Source organism: Montipora foliosa, chromosome 7 (genome assembly GCF_036669935.1).
Source record: "Montipora foliosa isolate CH-2021 chromosome 7, ASM3666993v2, whole genome shotgun sequence".
Taxonomy (NCBI): Eukaryota; Metazoa; Cnidaria; class Anthozoa; order Scleractinia; family Acroporidae; genus Montipora; species Montipora foliosa.
The window spans coordinates 19,437,946-19,457,945 of record NC_090875.1 but is presented as its reverse complement, the minus strand read 5'-3'; the positions used below and the strand labels follow the sequence as shown (position 1 = coordinate 19,457,945).

Here is a 20,000-nt window from a genome sequence, read left to right as displayed (position 1 = left end):
TCTTCTGAGAATGCAATGGTTTAAATCATAGTAGAAATTTTCATCACATTCTCTTGATTGGGTGGCAATTTACTGCAACAGCGAGGAGAGTAAGAAATCCTTTAACCCATGCACTCCTGCGAATGAGATTTAACAGATTTTATTGCCTAACGCCAGACGATTTTGCTCGTCAACTCTGGAGAGGTGCCTGAGGAAAGAAATGGGTTATATCTAAAACTATAAATTACCATGACAATGTTTACTTTTCTTTTAAAAACAACAAACCTCTTTTTCTGACTAATGGTAAGTACAGTATTAAACAATTCTTGATTTTGATTGGTTCTGTGAGCGACAGTACAGCTTGAGCAACTTTGCGAACTTTCAATACATCACTTGTGTCCATAAAATGAATCACCAAATGAACAAGTTCATAGGATTTTTTATTCATATACTCAACAAAAATTACTCCATCGCAGTGTTTCCATAGCAACTGCAATACTGCATTCTTAAACTTATTTATGCATTATTCATTAGCCAATCAGAAACATATTCTGTCAAAGATGTAATAAAACATCAAACTCAGACAACTTGAGCTACAGCCTAAGACTGAGGAAGTTTTCAGGCTAGTTGTTAAGCTTACCTTATGATTGAATTCCGTTTAAGCTATTCTCAGTACCACTTCTCTGTGCCTAGGCCCAAGAAAAAGAGCAAAGAAAAAAAAGAGTAATTTCCCCAACCTGCAAGATTCTACGGTTTACAAGCCACAATACTAAAGGTAACATGTGCACAACGAATGCCAGATTTACTACTTAACAGTATTATATAGCACACAAATTTTTGTCATATTTTGCACATACAAAATTAGATGTTTTTCCTCAAGTTTGTAAATGGGATATGTGTACCACTTTGCCACTTGTGTTGTAACCATGCCTTAAAGTACCTGTAATGTGTGTGTGTCATTTTGTATACGACTGGGTGGTTTAGCAGTTATTAACCATGCCTCCCACCTCTGTGACCTGGGTACAACCCTGGCCTTGAGGTCGTATGTGGGCTGAGTTTCAGTCAATCTCAACCTGACTCTGAGGCTTTTTCTCCAGGTAAACCGGTTTTCCTCCCTCATCAAAATCGACTCTCAGTCAATAATATTACATCTGGCTGTGGGTTGATACCCCTGATAGGGATAACCTCTGGTTTTCTTCCCTTTCATTGAATTAAATGAATAAAGTTGGTATTATTATTATTATTATTATTATTATGATGATGATGATGATGATGATGACGATGATGATGATGATGATAGTTCAAAATTACCGGTAATGCAACTATTCACACCATAATGTAACTGTGAAGGCAAGTCGCAGTAATCAGACTTGTCATGGCTTGATTAATTGTAATCATTCCATTTCATTGGATTGACAGATAATCATCATAAACTGGACTTGACTTTACAAAATTAATAACAAAGCTATCCATGAGGGAGGCCCCAAAGATCACGTAAGAAGTTACTGTACATGTATTTTTAACAGCAAGACAAATGCAAGATACCTTTCTGTGGGCAGCAGATGCAAATAAAGGCTCAAATTCTGCTTTCTTGTGGGAACATTCAGTCACCATCTCAGTCACTGTTTCTTTGTACCTAAAAGCGAGAAGAGTTAAAATGCAGAATTCACTGAACCAAATGTTTGGTACACAAAGTTCTTTATTCTTCTCCCAATAAAAATAATATCAAAATACATTGTAACTTGTTTTTTTGACCGCATGACTTGAAAACACATACAGTCTGTATCCACAATTCTTGGTGACAAAACATCAAAGATTTCAAAACCTACCTTTTGACAGGGACCTCCTCTCCTCCTAAAGATAACTTTAAACAAGAAACAATAATTACAGTTAAAGTGCCCCTGCGACCAAAAAAATCAATTCTTACTTTTCTTTGAATTTCAAAACTATGTTCACTAAACACCAAGTGACCAAAATTTTAAGCCTTGATTTTAAAAGACACCTGTTTATTTTAACAGGAATTTTCCTATTTCATGGTCTGTCATTACTAAAGTCTTGAGAGTGCTGGATTGAGGAGAAAATGATGTCAAAGGCTCAGCAGTTCAAGAATGCAATGCGTGTGTATGCCGCAGAATTAATAGGCAGCACGGGAGTTTTGGGCTTTCAGACTTAAACTGGCATTTCACATACAAATGTATAAAAATGATAATAAGCTGCACCCACACACTGAAATTTTAAGCTACTGAGTAAATGACCTCACTTTTCCCTGGATCCAACTCTCTGAGGTCCACTCAGTCAGTTTTGAACGTAAGTAATGGTGGACCGTGAAATTGAAAATTTACACTCAAAAAACAGCCTTTGGATCAAAGTCAAAGATCAAAATTTTGCAAGTCAGGTGTTGAGAAAACAACTTTCAAAACCTGAAGAAAAAAAAGGAAGTTATCTTTTTATCACAGGGGCACTTTACATATTCAAATGAAAAGGACTTTCACTGGTTTGCATCAGAAAAAACAAATTATTATCTCCTTCTTTGAAACGGAGCATGCTAACAATTCTCCCACATACATGTAATCTCTGGCCCTTTCAATCGAAACTTCATTGCACAACTGAACAATGTACAAATCATATTACTTAAGATATTTACCTCTTTCTTGCATCAGCTGACTCAATGAAAACCCTTCATGGTAGACAACCACGACCAGAAAATTACATTGCCCAGGACCCAAAGAGTTAGTGATCAGTTTCTGGGCATTGTTCCAAGCGCTGTGAACATTATATTTTTCTGGGACACTCCCAAAGCCCCTCAAAAGTTCCATCTTCGGAAAGTTAACCTTCTGTAAGCTTCATAAGGCCAGTTATTACATTAACAAAGGTCAGCACAATAACTTTAATTTTGAATTCTACTTTATTAAATAAAAACAAGACAGTCAATAAATTTAAAATTCGGCCATTTACAAAAACAGTTACGATTCTTGTATCTTGCTTTTGACATTATTAGCACTCCACCAAATCAACAAAGCCGCAACAACAGCAATGAATTCTGTCTGAACAAAAAGCCCTTCACGTCCAGCACCCTAGGATAAAAACGTTTGAAACCACAACTATTATAGAATGCTAACACAATGCATTATATTGTAGGGTGACACATGAAAATTCCTACCCACAAGATGTTTCAGATCCTCTTAGAGATGTAACAATCATTGTTTAATCTTGGTATAGATGTTCATCACAAACTCTTTGGGTAGCAATAGTACAAAATGTATTTGACTGTCAAGTATCGAGTAACAAGATGATGTTGTGCACAAGCAACAAAATGAACAAGTTTGTTGATGAATTGTGACTACATGTACGAATTAGAGTTTGCATAAACAACTCACATAGGCTTATATTTACTTTACTGTTGTAAGAAGCGGAATTTTTCTTATCCAGAACATGGATTTTTTTGACGCAAGTCTTGCATGAACAATTTCTCTGTTTTCTACTTGAACTTTTTTTCTCAAAATGCAGTCCAAAATTGAGGTGCGTATTATACACGGGTAAATACGGTATCAATGCAGTTACTGAATAAATTAATTTTTACTTCAACTGCTGTAGGGGGATAAAAAAGTTGACGCCTTGAACCTCAGCCTTACATAGAAAATGCAAAGATTGGGAGGTTTTTATTTTCGTTCAGTGGAGCAAAGCTATTGGCACATAGGCAGGCTGACATGTACAATTGTACCTTAAATTTCTATCAGCTCAGTTAATAGAGCCAAACAATCATGCTTCATTCACCCACCAACGTATAGCTGGAGCAATACAGTTTATTAACCCATAAACTCCTGGGAGTTTATCTTACAAACTGGGAAGCCTGAAGAGTTCATGGGTTAAGGAACTACTGTAACCCATTAGCTATACACACGAGATTAAAAGTTACACTGATTCATAATGTTAACAGATTACACTAAAAGCCTAACTCAAGCTACAACCTGGACTATTTTATGCAAGGTACATGATGTACATAAACTCTTTATACAAGGTAGTCCCCCAGACATGGTACCTTATGATTGAAGTCAATCGTAAACAAAGGCTTAGCTTCATTTACAGTGCCACTTCTCTGTGCCTGGGCAAAAATAGGAAAGAAAGAACTTAGATGTATTAATTTTTTCCTTACTTGAACAAACTTTCATCTTGCTTTTTCACAAACCCTATATCAATAACAGATGGACATCTACCCTGCCAATTCTCCATTTACAATGTACATGTAATTCTACAACTCCTGTCACATTTTACCAAATGATTGTATTATTTTCACATGCAAGCTTACAAAAGAAGTTTTTCCTCCAACTATTGTAAATGCAATACCACTGACACATTCTTTGTAAATCTTCCTTATTAGTATCACCCAACAAGAACATGTAGACTAATGCAAATCCTACATTTTAATTGGCTATGCTACTAGAGGACTATTAGTAATGTGCAGTCCTTGAGTAATGAAAAGCATGACGCTTTCTTTCGTTTCATTCCCAAATAAAATTAATATTAATCTTTAACTTGCATTTGCTAACTTTATCATTGCCTTTTCTGTCTGAAAAGTTGGGTGATACTAAAACAATAATTATTAGACCCTTCATCCTTAAAGCGGTTTTCAAATGAGTGTCCTAAAACAAACACCAGAGTAATTACTTTGGCCAATCAAAAAGGACAGAGACAATCCAGTAAACCAATCAAAACTAGAAGTAATTACACATAGCCGACACAAAGCGCTGGAAAAATTAAGGTGCACGTGCAAGCCACGATTAGTTTTGGTTTAAACTTCTGATTAGTTGAAAAAGTGGCTTGAGAACTTTGAACGGATCACTGAGCAAAGTACAATGCAAAACCAATAAAGTAATTTGCTAAATACTTTCGACACTCAATTGAAAACCACTCTTAAGGCAACGGGTCTAATTGTTAAACAAGGAGCCATTTTCACCAAACCAGCTGCATTTTTGCAACACTGTATTGTAGGTGTGCGTCATAACAATATACTAAGGCAAATGACTCTGGTTTGCAGGTGGGAGCAATGCAAACTTAATGTACATGTAAACTATTGAGGCAAAAGAGCGTTTACATGTGCATGATGCACATGACAAAGTCAAAACAATCTGCCTGTTTTATGGGATGTCACAGGCACACCAGGTCATCAATTCACTTGAGTAAGAATGCAAAATAGAAGGAGCCACCTGTTTGAGAATAATCACAATAGTCAAGCCTTGTTGGCAAGGGTTACCACTGAGATGAGTTACCCTATTTGTCTCACTTTCTTCATCTTCATTTCAAGTCGTTTATTGAATATGTTTCTGTCATATCAATAGATGGCAACAACAACTATTTTGTAACAACAGAAAGGCAAACGATCAACATTGAACATAAGTGCTATTAGTGACCCACCAACTGAAGTTAAAATTTCATGTCGAGTCACTTTCTGTTAAATATAACAAGTTTAGTCCATTAATTGCCCGAAACGGAAGATACCCCAATACTCTTTGTTTGTCCACCCAAATTTTGAATAAGCATTGTTTTTGTTTTCTCTTAAACTGGAAACAATCCTTATTCAAAATTTGGGTGGACAAAAAAAGTATTGTATTTCCATTTCGAGCAATTTGTGTTAAACACATTAGACGTAAAGTTACATGTTACATGTATTTTATGTTACTCTGGTAAATCATAAATTACGTGTATTAATAAATCTCAAGTTCCAGTAATCAGACTTGATTTGGCTTGATATGTAATCATTCCTTTTCATTGGATTGACAGAAAGTTCATCATAGACTGGACTTGACTTAAAAAACAAAGCTACCCATTGGGGAAGCCTCATCAAGAAGTGTTGTACAAAACAAATAAAAATAAGACAATGATGATGCCATTTGACTACAACTACCAGAATCCTTTAGGTTTTGCTTGTCTCAAGTTATTTACATGTAGAGCTACAATGTATTGTTACAGTATTTCTACCCCACAATGAAAACAAAATACAAACTGAATTGTGGTAGTTGTACATGTAGTCCAATGGCACTATCGTGAAAGTTGCCTATTCTCAGATGCAAACAAGAATGCTACTGTACCTTTCTGTAAGCAGCATATCCTTCATCATCATAAAAACTCAGTGTATAAAGCCCAGCTTTTGCCTCCTTGTGGGAATCTGCCCAGCTCACCTGTGATTATGAAAACCACATGTGAAAAAGAGTTTTAAATTGCTACAAGAGCGAATACCATTTGGTAGCTTGTTCCAGAGTTCAGGAGCAGAAACAGAAAGCTCTTGAGCCATGTGACTCAAGATTAAAGCTACAACGTTAAAAGGATCCAGACGTAATGATGAAGAGCACTGCAATGTTCTAGAGTATCAGGTCTTGAAAGTAGATAAGAGACTGTTGATGAAGAGCTTTGTACATGCAGGTGAGCACAATGATTTTGAATAGGCCATTTCCGAGTTCATGTCTCCCTCATCTTCAAAGCGAGTCTACGTGCAAAGTTTCTGTGATGATAATTAGTTCTGTTTTACACATGAATGAAAACTAATTTTCATAAGAAAAACTTCGCACTTAGACTCGCTTTGAAGATGAGGGAGACATGAACTCGGAAATGGCCTATTTGATTCACTCTGAAACCGGAAGCCAGTGCAGGTCAAAAAGGATAAGGGCGACATGGTCATACTTGCAGGAATGTGTAATAAGTCAAGCAGCAGCATTCTGTATTGAATGAAGCTTTTTAACGACATATTTCGGAAAACTGTATAGTAGAGAGTTGCGATGGTCCACCTTGGAGGTTACGAAGGCGTGACCAAGGATCTCAGATGTTCATGGATAGGAATTTTCTTATATGGGAAATAGCAAACCTCCTGTCAGCCATTTTGATACTCTAAATCCAAAGTGAGGTTGCCACAGAAACTTAAATGCAACTATACAAAATATGACAATAATTCTGGATTACTACATGTACATTGCAACAATAATTATTATTATCATTCAACAGCTCTTGTTCAATGTTGATCAAGTCATTTTATTGAGTGAGGTGTTAAACTGACCTGGTATTTTGCATCATCAGATGATACTGTCACAGGTAAAACTTTTCCATTTACTTCAGCATATAAGCTCACACCCTGTTTTTGCAAAGCAATACTTCTTAAACTCATTGTATGGTTACACACTTTCAGAAGGGCCATATACAGTTACTACGATTCCCAGTTGAGTATGACACTACAAAAGTTGGGTGACAAAGTTTCTACGTTAAAGTTACCATGTTGTCAAGGGCAACTTCCTTCATTTCCAAAAGTAACTTTTAGGGCCTAGACTTCACGAGCGATGGGCCTGCCAAAATTTACAAATGGCAACGCTTAAATTCAAACTGGCAACAGTTACCAGATAAATGACATCACACCCCAAAAAGTTACCCTTGGAAATGAAGCAAGTTGTCCTTGACAACATGGTAACTTTTAAGCTGAAACTTTGTCACCAAACTCCCCTAGCGTCATAATCAACTGAGAATCATAGTATCTTTGTTACAAATTAAAAGCTCCTATCAACTGTCTTGACAGAACCCCCAACAAACTTGCATGTCCCGTCGTTGAATGTAATTGACAATGGGTAATAAATCATGAACAAAAATTAATACGATGTCTGTCATTTTTCATTTTCTTCAGAAACTCATTAACAAGGAATAAAGGTCAAGTCATTTTTGATACCTTTGGATTGTTGTCACATCTGAGAGAAAACTCAACAATAAATACACTTTCTGTAGACAGAAGAATGTTCCTTGTGGTGTAGATTTCAGGGGTTGGCTTGGCTCCAACACAAGTTTCACCTAAAAGTCAAAATAATGAATTAACAAGAAAGAAATTGTGTGACAATATGATTTTGTGGCAGCAAGAATTCTCCCACCAATAGTAAAATTCTTCGTTTGTTATGAGGATCAGAATTACTTTTAGTTTATCTGTAATGCAATTCCAGACATTTCTAGAATTATCTTACAATCTGTAATATTCCAGAAATTTCTTTGATACGACTCAGCAGTTTCCACAAAATACATGTACAGTGTAGTAGACCTTGTAATGATTATTACACTATAAATAGCTACAGAACATTCTAGATGCTTAGAGTATAAGTATAAAAGCAGGCTTGTAAAATAATAGAAGGGGCTGAGTCTCTTATTTTGCCCAAGGGCTTATCCTCATGGCTGGCAGTGATTGAACGTATACTATGGATGCTACATGTATATGTATAGTCAACTGCAACAACTATGGAGGAACTATAACATTTGACCTCGCTACATGTATATCCGGAAAGAAGAAAGAGACGATAGCCAAAACAGGAAGACAAAGAATTCAGAGTTATTATGAAGTCCTCTGTATGAGTATGTGTACACAGAAAATCCAGTGAGTGGAAAGAATCCAATGAATCATGAAGCCAAGCATTGTTGTCTACAGTCTGTAGAACTTGGGAGTTTGAAGTTACCGGTAATCAAGATCAATACCTGAATGGCCATGAAAGACAGTAAACTTGCTTTAGGAACTGCTTAACTTAATCTTTAACCGAAGTAACTGTAACAGTGTATAACTAACTAAATAATAGTTTAAAAGGGTAACTGCTCATTGTCACACTTTTGTTGGGTGCCTTATATCATATTCGGGAGTTCTTTTCACTTATGCCTTGTTCCCAGACATCTCTTGGTTATTCCAGCACGCAACACATTCAACTGATTTATTGCAACCCATTTGTGTTTCATTTTAGTTTGTACATGTATTTTGTCTGTTTGCTACAGATAGTCACTCAATATCTGTAGCAAACAGGCAAAATATAAGCTAAAATGAAACATTTCTTTGAGTTTTGGCAAAACACAAATTTTAATTAACGCTTGCCCTTTGCCGTAATCGTGATGCTTAATAATAATCTCTGCACTCTCAAGAGCACCGACCACCAACCACATGGCTCAGTGCCATGTTGAAAACCAGACTTCCATGCAAGGAATATGTGAAGACTATTTTATCATACGGCCATTTCGATTTCTATTGTTTAAAAACATGATGGTTATGCCCAGGGGGCAAAATACACATTAATTTGCCCCTTGAGCATCCAATAATATCTTTTTCAACAATAGAACCAAAATGGCCACTGTATCCTCAAAGTACACTGTAGTCTATTAAGGTCACAGTTTTGAACCCAACCAACAGGTTGGCATGCTAATAATGCTAAGGGCTAGGTTATAACCATTACAACTGGCTATAAGAAATGTTGGACACTGACTTATTTGAACGTCAAACGACGTTCTCTCATCGTTTGACGTTCAAATAAGTCAGTGTCCAACATTTCTTATAGTCATTATGCAAATTCCTGACTGCAATTTCAGCATATTTTGTTTAACCATTACAACTGTTTGTTTGTTTGTTATTTGTTTAAGCAGGTTGAAGTTTTGGCAGCTATTCAGCTGATGTGGACCTGCTATATCCACCCACCCATATAATCACAGAGGACAGCCACAACACCGGGAACTTCATCCCCTACTCTTCCCGAATAGTGTGCGGGTTCTTTAACGTCCTACAGGGAACTAATGAACATGGAAATTATTTGTGAGACGGGACCTCCGGCTTATCGTCCTTATCCGAGAAGACTTGAAAGTCTTACCATTTGCGGATGTAATTACAAAGGCAGCACTTTCTCCTCAGTTATTTAAAGGGAACCTCCACTAAAACAACAAAATAACTTTAAACCACAGAACATAATGTTTACAATTGGAATTGCTCAATCTTTTTCCAATGAAAATGTTTGTATTCGAGAAAAATAAATTCCAAAAACGCTTATTTTGGCTTTCAAATTTCATGGGCGCCGCCATCTTGAATAATTGTGACGTAACTTGGTTGCCCTATTGTTCTGATACAAAGAGCGATTGTTCTGGAACAATAGGGCAACCAAGTTACGTCACAATTATTCAAGATGGCGGCGCCCAGGAAATTTAAAAACCAAAATAAGCGTTTTTGGAATTTATTTTTCTCGAATACAAACGCTTTCATTGGAAAAAGATTGAGCAATTCCAATTGTTAACATTATGTTCTGTGGTTTAAAGCTATTTTGTTGTTTTAGTGGAGGTTCCCTTTAAAGACCCTGAGTGTTGGTCCGGCCGGAGTCGAACTCACGACCTCTTGCATGGCAGCCCGGTGCTCAACCAACTGAGCCACTGGTGCGCTGTAAAATCGTTAGACTTCGTATAGGCAGCCCGAGTTCGTGTCACTAGAGAGCGTGTAATAATTGATTACTAGTGGGAAGATGACCTTTGAGTGCAAGCGGTGTTGCGTTACAGGCGTTGAGAATTTAAACGCGTTGTAAGACTTTGCATGGAAAATAAAATACCGTCGATTATGAAGCCTAAAAAACGCTCAACACTTACCCCATCCCCACAGCGGCTTCTCGTATCCATGGGAGCTGTTCGAGAAGCCGCTGTGGGGATGGGGTAAGTGTTGTACATGAAATGACTGTACCTCGTCGCAGAGATGTATCCAGGTTTTCAAATTTGGGGGTCCTCTGGACCCCTTTTTGAAAAATTTGGGGGTCCATTGCAAAATTTTGGGGGTCCAGCTAGTTAATATTCAAGAATTAACATGCGATCTATTGCCTCTTAATTGCTGCTGCAGTACCCTTTCAGATTTCTAACTGGACAAATATAAAGCCTTATCTCTTCCCAAAAACATGTACTTAAAATGATCAATTTCTTTGAAACTGTTGATTCATCAATCAAAATGTATGGGCTGTCAAAGCTCCATCGATCACATCTGAAAACGTCTCGAGGAATCCGTATGCTCTAGGAACTGTTGGCTCCAGTTGATAAATTATCTAGATCTCCACAGTGAAAAAAAACAGAACTGAATCTCAATTTTCCCTAAAAGAGCATCATTTATTTCAACAACATTTGAGGTGTAATTTAGGAACAAAAGAGTAAACAAATGTAAGCGATCGATACACAGTTCATCATCGGCCTGTGCGGCCGTGACTTCGCCACGGCCAATGTTAATAATCAAGCGATTGAATACATTCAAGTTTCATGTTCAACACGTTAATTTTAACACTAACTCCGAAGAAAAGTTGCATAATTGGCAAAACAGACAAGTTACGTGCAAGACAAGAACCGAGACGATGACACGTGCGCACCCGGAATTAATATCAACAGGGTTGCACAAAACAAAAATTTAACATACTTTGCAGTTGGATTCTCTGTCATTTCTCTCACGATAAGCGAACTAATGCTTGAAATTCACTTGAAAAGTATGCAACAAACTGAACTTCGACTGAAATGTTTAGTTATCACTGGCGGAAGATCGAAAGGTGTCGCCGATTGTTTCGCCTAACAAACAGCTCAGATCATGTCACGCAACACGTGCGAATTCAAAACTGAACTCCTGAAGCTGGACACAATGGTTGAAAAAACGAAATTATTTGACTACAAAAATCCGAAAATAACAGCTTATCTTGAAATTTAAGGAACTCGATCATTTTTCCGTTGTGAGAAATGGGAATGTTCAATTTCCTTGTGAAATACGCCATTCGCATGTTTTTCCTGGCGTTTGTAATTTGCATAAACATTCGATTTTTTTTTCTGCGTCCAATTGGACCCTTTGTTCCATAATCTATGCGTCCAAAAGGAAAACGAGTGCGTCCCAGGATGCAATGACGCACTCTGGATACATCTCTGCTCGTCGGATGGAGTTGATTAGACCTCGGGCCCAAGCTTCAAGTCATGATACATGATCACCAGCCGTTAACTTCATCAGCTATCGTGTATCGTGTAATTGGAAGCAGAAAATGCTCATTTCCAGCCAAGTGCTTGGGGATTTTTGACGACGAAACATTCACCGAGGTTCGCAAATGATGTGGCTTTAGCTTTGCGTGAAAAAAATTGCGTCTGGGATGGATTTTCGAGGCGCAAACCGCCTCTGAGCTGACAACGGTCGGAATCGTAGTGTGCAGCCTTGACTTCTTCTTAGAACACTGGAAACACGGAATTCCCGAAAAGGTAAAATATGCTCCAAAAAGCACAAGAATACACCAGAGGTGAGTCATTTTAATCCCTTTTATTGAATGAATGTTAAATTGAGCGTTTTTTAGGCTTCATAATCGACGGTATTTTATTTCCCATACAGTTGCAGTTACAACGCGTTTAAATTCTCAACGGCCGCCTGTAACGCAACACCGCTTGCACTCAAAGGTCATCTTCCCACTAGTAATCAATTATTACACGCTCTCCAGTGACGCGAACTTGGGCTGCCTATGGACTTCCAAGGCTTCTCGGGGAAATACTATAAACCATAGGTCCCATCTCACAAGAACCTAATAGTGACCTGGTATTCTAGAATCGTTCCACAAATTAGAACCACAACACAAAAACACAGCGCGCAGAGGCGAATTACGAAACAAGACCGACAAATTAATTTTATAAATGCTTGCCTCGTTGAAGAGTGTATCCGTCTTGAAAGATGACAAAATGTCCCAAATGCTGCCATAATAGCGAGTTAAAATAAAAGTACACCCTTAAGGGGAACATAAATATTTTGCTGTGGTAGTGTAGAACTCACCTGAAGAATTTAAAGGCGCAAAAACCGCCAAGACGGCAAGAACAATGAACCACGCCGCCATGATACACGCTTGAAAAGGGAAGCATGGAAGACGATCACGTGATAAATAGTCAAGAATGCTGTCCACAGGATACCCAAGAAACGGCTATTTTTGTGGTGTGTAACATCTTTGCGAATATTTTTCTTGCATGCCTTTATATGATAATCCGAGAGAAAAAGGAAAGCTTTCAAGTCAAATTTGTATAAATACAAAAAAAAAGATCATCTATCCTCTAATTTATAACGTTATATTCAAGTAGCCTGTGTTACCACCCGATCGAGGCATCGAGCCGTACGACAGATTAAACAGCGGTTTGGCATATCCGTAGTCAACACTTGATGTATGAGAAAAGGCACGATGAGGATAAAGCGAGTAAAGCATGCAAAAAGGTATCTAACGTTGTTCAAGAATGCCTTCGGAGTTTTCCAACCTTACCAAATATTAGGTTAGTCTATCCTTTTATTACGTCTTTCTCAACTATATGTTTAAATGTGGATTCATTTAAGTTGCTATTTGACTTGCAACCCTTAAGAGTAGCAGGACGTAACATGTCGATAATTTCGATAGTCGATAAAAGTCGATCGTTGTCGATCAAATTCGATACTAATCAATCGACAAATATCGGATGTCGATAAAAGTCGATCACACATTTTTTTGTGATTGTCGACTTTGATCGACTGTGATCGACTTTGATCGATTTCAATCGACAAGTATCGGAAATACAAAAAAAAAAAGGTTTATGGCGGGAGACGAGGCTACAGTTGCCAAGCACAGTTTACTGAAGCAGGATTGGCTATGCCAAGACTTTATTTTACCGATTTACATTGTAATTGGAACCTCAAATAAACCTGAATAAACACAGAGAAATTACCCTTTTCTGCTACATGCTTCTAAATTTCTAAATTTTGCCCGCTCCGTCTCCCGAATGATCACTTAGAGTTCCCAGGGTCTCTCATCTTTCCGACTCGCGGAAAGAAGGGGCCCTAGGGACTAGGCTGGTTTCGAGTTATGAGTTATGCTACAGGACACGAGTTAGCTCAGCAGTCTCAGCAGACTAACGATTCGCTCTGACGAAGGGCTAACGCTCGAAATGTCAGCTTTTAGAATCTCTGTACGGTGGCCAATTTACATTATCAACTCCGTTGATAAAACCAATTTTTGTATACTACTTCCCCACCGACGCAGCATCACAGTTTCTTTAGAAACTACCCCTTCAGTCTCAGCAGAGCTCAGCTGACACTAACTGATCATTTCTCAAGGTAATTTAAACATTCGATTTTGTAATGAATGACAGACCCCTTGGTTGTTCAGTTTTTTATTCAACTTTATTGCCATACGGATTTACGTGAAAGCTGTTTACATTTTCGTGGGCGATTGAAAAATGTGTCAGCATTTTTGTCGATAAAATCGATATTCGGTTGAAAATCTTGTGATTATCGACTTTTATCGACAAGTTAAACTTGTCGATTGACAATTATCGACAAATATCGAGTATCATCGACTTATCGACTACGTTTTCGATGATCGACTTTGATCGACATGTTACGTCCTGAGAGTAGTCATCACATGTCACTCAAGTTTTGAAGTTTTATTCTCATATCCATGCAGTGGACGGAACTTTTTGTCAGGCGGCGTTACAGTCTCGAATAGTCATTAAAGAACAGCTGCCAAAATACCTAGATGGAACGATTCAATTACGTATCCTTTCAGTTGAGTTTGAATTGAACTTGATATGATATCCATGTGTACTGCGCATGCTTTTCCAATTAGTTTAAGGCCTGTTTACAGTTGTATATGGTCTCGGGGTACCCGAGACAAGCCTCCCCCCGAGTTACCCTGGGCAAGATATTTTTCCACTCCTTTGTTTAAAAAATTCCATCAACCGTTTACATGAGGTGGGCGAGACAACTTGTGACGCCTCTGCCGGTACATGTAGGATAACCCTGGAAGGCGAGACAACTTTTTCGCATGTTAACAGTTTGGCTCAAATACCAGAGACGAGACAGCAAAATCTTAAATGCCCACACATAAAATAAAAATCAAAGAAGCAACAATTAGGGGCTTATACATGTTGCTTTAAGCATTTGCTTTCGAATGAAAAGGTTTTTCCCGCCAAAATTCTCACTGCAGTCAACGGAAACTCTTGATTCAAAAACAGCCTTTTATTTAAACTACATATTACTGCTCCGTTAAGATTGTCCGTCTATTTTCTGAATGTGAAAACGCAACTATGCTGACTCCTGGGGGTTCCCCATTGATGAGTAAAATCGTCTGGCGTTAGACATCTGGAGTAAAATACTAAGTCTGGCCGATTTAGGCCGTTTTGGGTATCAAAGGGTTAATAAAAATGAACAAGAAAAAACGAAGGCCACTGGGAGCAGAGTAGAGAACCAACAAACTCAACCAAATCAGATGCTGAGTCTGGGATTAGTTATTGGACCCAGCCGCCAGCCCTACACCCTGACCAGATCTGCGTGGCACATCAATAAAGATGATTGATGCCACTGATATTTTTACCATAATTATGAACTGGGAACTCTGTATCCTACTCTTTGCAAATAACTGACTTGCTTCTCTCTAACGGCACAAGTAAACTTGCCTTAACTGCCGAGGAGTACACCTGGTCAGTTTGAGCTAGTTAGTGGATCATGAGATTGGGAAAGTGCTCCAGGGGCTATAATAACATTATTGTTTGAGATTCTGTTCCTTTCCTTTGGTTGTGGGGCAAACAAAGGCAAAGCAAGGCAAAAAAAAAAATCATTTTAAGATCTGCTGGTGCCTGCAAGCACATAGTATGCTTAACAGTGGCTTTCCTGCAGGTATAGCTGAGCATCACTGTTGGGCTTAAAAACCAGTCCGCTGGCCTTTAAAATTGTTCAGTGTGATAACTCAATTATTAATATTAATAACAATTATATCATTATTATTATTATTATTATTATTATTATTATTATTATTATTATTATTATTGCGTTTGACGAAGGAAAATGCATTCCAATTGTGTTAGTCCTGGAGGATGTCCATAGGGTACTGATTGTGATACGATTTCATCGTTTGGGTGCCACACTGTTCTAGGACAGATAACGTCGATCTCATGTTATAGTGTTACGGATCACCCAAGGGAAGACAAGTCCTGTTTGATGGGTTTAATACCTGGTTGGATGACCATCTCGATATACCACATGCTGGGGAGTCATGCTGTTTGGCTATCTAGCAAGAAAGGCTACTGATTTCCCAACAAATCTGATATTGTGTTATATCACATGCATTCCATATTATTGTTTGTAGTAAAATTATTAGCAGCGAGAGAACAACTTATACTTATAGTGTGATCCCTTCATTATGGAACAAATATTACAAAAGGGTACTAAACAATTCTCCTACAAAACAGGAATTGAACATCATCATCGTTATCATTGTCATTATAATCATCTTCGTCGTGATTGGTAGAAATACTTGACTTAAGTTCAGTAACCACAAGATGTGTGATTGCGGAGGGTGAAGCTCTTGGTCCACAGCTGTCAGGAGCAGTCTCTATTGCAAAGAGATGCAAGCTGCACAAATGCAGCCATCACAAAAAGGCTGTTCCAGCGGCTGAGTGCATCCAAAGTATGATAGGTAAATGGGATTCATACTTGTTTCTTCTGCCATTCATGCACTCAAACTTGGTGTACCTGTGGCCCACTTATAAGGTGCTGTGCTAAACCAGAACATTCTGTGCACCAGTTTAGCTAGGCTTAGCTACATAATTCCCAAAAAAATGTCTAAAATTCTTTCCGGAATTTCCCAAACAAAAGAAATGTCTAAAATTCTCCAAAAACTCTCTAAAATTCCTGAAAATTCTCATAAATTTCGTTTCTTATTCTGAAACTGTGGCGAGAAACCGCTGCTTAGATGCACTGTAGGACCCCTTTTGGTGAATAACCACTGATGAGGAATGGATATGAACCGACTGACCCCTCTCCTGGTAGGTTGGAATACAAAAAAACACATTTTGTCAACGTTTGTGCCTGTGAAAAGTTTCCAGCATGTCAGGTGAAAGTTCAAATTGCTCTGAAATTTTTGAAATTGTCAATTTTTTTCTTAAATTCCCGAGACTTTCTAAAATTCATTTTGATGTCTAGAATTCCCAAAAAAGTTCTGGAATTATGTAGCTAAGCCTAAGTTTAGCACAGAAATGATTCAGTCCTCAGAGAGATTACTTTCATGTTTCAGTGAAAACCGGGCTGAAATTTGCTATGTCCCAAAAATTTGGCCCTGTTCAACTAAGATTTTCAATTTTGTTACCCCTTTAAGCTACAGTTATCAAGCAAGTTATCTAGAGAGAAATGAGTTACAATCTTGGACTAAACTCTAGGGAAAATTCCAGCTTTAAGATATATTTGCCCCTCCCAAATACCAATATTGATAGTGTGTTGCAAGATCTCATTATTTTACTGTTTTCAAATGACTGTTAGTTTGTTGAGTTAGATCAGAAGGTGGCTTTTGTAAAAAATGTTAACACTTTCAATTGGTTTTTGTGGAAGAGCCCCTAGCCAAGAAGCCAGTTATTCAGTACTCCATTCTTTTATAACCTGAATAACAATTCAAACAAAACTAACAATTGTAATGAATAATTTCAACTTTTTTATGTTCACGCTTCCCTCATTTAAAATGAATAAAGGAAGTGGAGGAGATGATGATGAAAAATGAGGAGACTGAAAGGTCTTTCTGCCTCCTCCACACATTTGGTAGTTTTGTCATTCTCTTCTTTAGAGAGCCCTTGTTTTTGTAAACAAAGGTGAAGGCAATATTAGATGTGTATGATGATCTTCCAAATGGGAGGAGGTAGTTGTTGACTTAATTGTTACAATCATGACAGGTTGCCTTAAAGTGTTACTGTGACCAAAAAATCAATTCTTATTTTTCTTTAGATTTCAAATAAATAAAAAGTTCTGTGTTAACCAAACACTAAGTGACCAAAGTCTTAAGGTGATTCCCTAGTATTGCACTGCGCATCCTGTTCTGCGCATAACACAGCGTAAGCCCCGTTCTTATTCAGGCATGGCTAAGAGGCTTTATGGTCAAATTTCATGGCTCTTTGTCTTACAAGTCTCAACGGATATTCTAAACAAAAAAATGTTTAAATTAAACCATGAAGACTCGTACCCATGTGTGAATATTGATATATCGAACGTGGCCAAAACCATTTCAAAATGGCGACCTTTCGCGAGGGAAAGCTCGCTATAAAGAAGAATGGCCGTTTTCATAGCACAGCAGTAAAGAGCAAAACAAGAAACTTTTTCAACTCTCACAAAACAAAAAGTCGAGTGATAGCCTTGATGATGCTAAAGAACATTTAAGTCCGACAGTGAAAGTGAAACCGCGCTATCGGGGAGACGTGTTGTCGAGGGGTCGAGCTTGATTTGCTTTCTGTTTTCTCCTAAACGAGGTTGGTGACCTATCTTTTTTTTTGCATAATTTTATTCTCTTACTGATCTTCTTTGCGCTGTAAAAAAATTACAACAAATTTACGTCAGAAAAAAAAGTTACAGGAAAGATAGTATTCGTAGCCATCACTCGTGGACACAAAATTGTCTCCTCGAGATCACGCACCCGAAGAACATTTGTAGTCAGTGCCTTTTCAAGACTTGTGCCTGTGCCATAAAACAAACATTAAATTATTCCTTTTGAGCAACACAATTCACCTGTTTTGTTATTTCAAGAATTACGTCAAAGCTGTGCTTCCTGTTCCTGCGAAACGTAGCCTGAACCGATGGAATAAACTTGGCCTTGATAGATGAAGGCGCAATGCTTAAATGAGTAACTTGAGCAAGTTATGTCTCTCAAACGAGCTTGGTGACCTACTTTTTTGATTGCACATTTCGAGTCACCATAATATAGGGAACAATCGAGAAACGTTTTAAAAAAATCTTACGACAACTTCTATTACTAAGGAATCACCTTAAGCCTTGATTTCAAAGACACCTGTTTATTTTAACTGGGATTTTCCTATTTAATGGTCCACCATTACCAACTTTAAAATATTGAGAGGGCTGAAACAAGGAGAAAATGATGTCAAAGACTTAATAGTTTAGGAATGCAATGTGTGTGTACATGGCAGAATTAATAGCAGAATTAACGGCAGAATTAATATTACTTTAAAAGTTTGATTCTGACCATGTGGCCTGGTTTTCAATACTTAACAGCATTGAACCATTTTTCTTTAAGGAACTGAGAATCCACAGCACTACTTTGTTGCCTCCCAAGACAGGGATCTGAAACATCATTTACAGAAAATTCCAGGTATTTAGCATTCCCACAGGCCTTTCCTTTTTCCATGCAGTGAGACTATAGACAGTTGGGGCTCCAAAAGGTGATCTACATTGTACATTATTTTGAAGGAGAAACCTTTTTCTGCCTCTTGTACCTACAATGCAGAATTTTTGGCCCAAATTGTTCGAAGGGTGGATACCACTATGCTGTGGGTAAAATCTGTTTTTGTTTTGTTTTGTTTTTTTTTTGGGGGGGGGGGGGGGGCTGCATTTTGAAAAGACAAAAAAAAAAGGACAAAGGACAGTCCTTGGATCAACAATCACCTCAAGGATCGTATTCCATCAGGGATAGTTTTTCGTCAAGGCCGGGCCCCAGTTTTTCAAACGATAGACCCTTTGCATAAATTGCAATGTACATCCTAAGCTTCACAATCCTTTGTCTAGAAACGTAAGTACGAGGCTAAGGATGTTCAAAGTATTGGTATTCAAATTTAGGCGCCATATATGCAAAGGGTCTATGGAAAGCACTATCCAGCAGATAAACACTAGCAAAACCAATTGAGTGATCCAGTGGATAGAGCGGTTTTCAAATGGGTGTGGTAAAACCAAAACCAGAGTAATTACTTTGGCCAATCAAAAAGGACGGAGACAATCCAGTAAACCAATCAAAACTCGAAGTACCGGTAGTTACACGTAGCCGACACAAAGCGCAGGAAAATGTGCACGCGCAAGCTGCGATTGGTTTTGGTTTCACTTCTGATTGGTTGAAAAAGTGGCGCGAGAACTTTGAACCAATCACCAAGTGAAGTAATGCAAAACCAAGTAATTATCTAATTACTTTCGACACTCAATTGAAAGCCACTCTAGTGATTTATCCGATGGATAGCGCTATACATCGTTTGAACAACTGGAGCCAGATATTCAGAATTCCCACTAGTCAATCCTTTTCCAGTGGCTTCACCACTTCAGATAAATGATAACTTTTTTCTTTTTTTTTAAAATTTTGTTAGGTGTGCCTCTTCTTCATATTTATCGCAATACAATTTTACTCGACAAACCATCAGTTTCATCCTGCAAAGCGTCTGACAAGGTTTGTCATATCTGTTTAGAGACTTGATGTTTAGACATTCCTTTAAACTGAATTTGCAAG

At 37.9% G+C, this 20,000-nt stretch overlaps 2 protein-coding genes and 1 long non-coding RNA gene across 10 annotated transcripts in view; 1 reads left to right on the top strand and 2 right to left on the bottom strand.

The window, feature by feature from the left end:
- Positions 1 to 1,391, bottom strand: part of LOC138011195 (uncharacterized) — a 3,593-nt gene extending 2,202 nt beyond the window's left edge. Inside the window, exons 1-3 of the long non-coding RNA XR_011124644.1 lie at positions 1,291 to 1,391; positions 620 to 668; positions 1 to 187 (exon numbers count right to left, since the gene is read on the bottom strand). The exon at positions 1 to 187 is cut by the window's left edge and continues 2,202 nt beyond it. This is a non-coding gene — a long non-coding RNA (uncharacterized lncRNA). The remainder of the gene's footprint in view (positions 188 to 619; positions 669 to 1,290) is intronic.
- The window catches only part of LOC138011191 (translocon-associated protein subunit delta-like), a 31,432-nt gene extending 18,740 nt beyond the window's left edge, over positions 1 to 12,692 (bottom strand). Inside the window, exons 1-6 of one of the 3 annotated variants that reach the window (XM_068858155.1) lie at positions 12,557 to 12,692; positions 7,682 to 7,800; positions 7,025 to 7,099; positions 6,066 to 6,155; positions 4,019 to 4,081; positions 2,866 to 3,053 (exon numbers count right to left, since the gene is read on the bottom strand). In XM_068858155.1, coding sequence (XP_068714256.1) covers positions 2,943 to 3,053; positions 4,019 to 4,081; positions 6,066 to 6,155; positions 7,025 to 7,099; positions 7,682 to 7,800; positions 12,557 to 12,617 — 519 coding nt within the window. In that variant the 5' untranslated portion in view covers positions 12,618 to 12,692 and the 3' untranslated portion in view covers positions 2,866 to 2,942. Of the gene's footprint in view, positions 1 to 2,865; positions 3,054 to 4,018; positions 4,082 to 6,065; positions 6,156 to 7,024; positions 7,100 to 7,681; positions 7,801 to 12,556 lie in introns of those variants that run through there. The other 2 variants (XM_068858156.1, XM_068858157.1) reach the window with 2 other exon arrangements.
- Positions 12,693 to 12,903: 211 nt separating this feature from the next.
- The window catches only part of LOC138011167 (rRNA-processing protein UTP23 homolog), a 51,508-nt gene continuing 44,411 nt past the window's right edge, over positions 12,904 to 20,000 (top strand). For all 6 annotated transcript variants that reach the window (XM_068858137.1, XM_068858139.1, XM_068858140.1 and 3 more), the window contains exons 1-5: positions 12,904 to 13,041; positions 14,205 to 14,294; positions 16,068 to 16,214; positions 18,807 to 18,881; positions 19,861 to 19,940. In XM_068858137.1, coding sequence (XP_068714238.1) covers positions 12,939 to 13,041; positions 14,205 to 14,294; positions 16,068 to 16,214; positions 18,807 to 18,881; positions 19,861 to 19,940 — 495 coding nt within the window. In that variant the 5' untranslated portion in view covers positions 12,904 to 12,938. The remainder of the gene's footprint in view (positions 13,042 to 14,204; positions 14,295 to 16,067; positions 16,215 to 18,806; positions 18,882 to 19,860; positions 19,941 to 20,000) is intronic.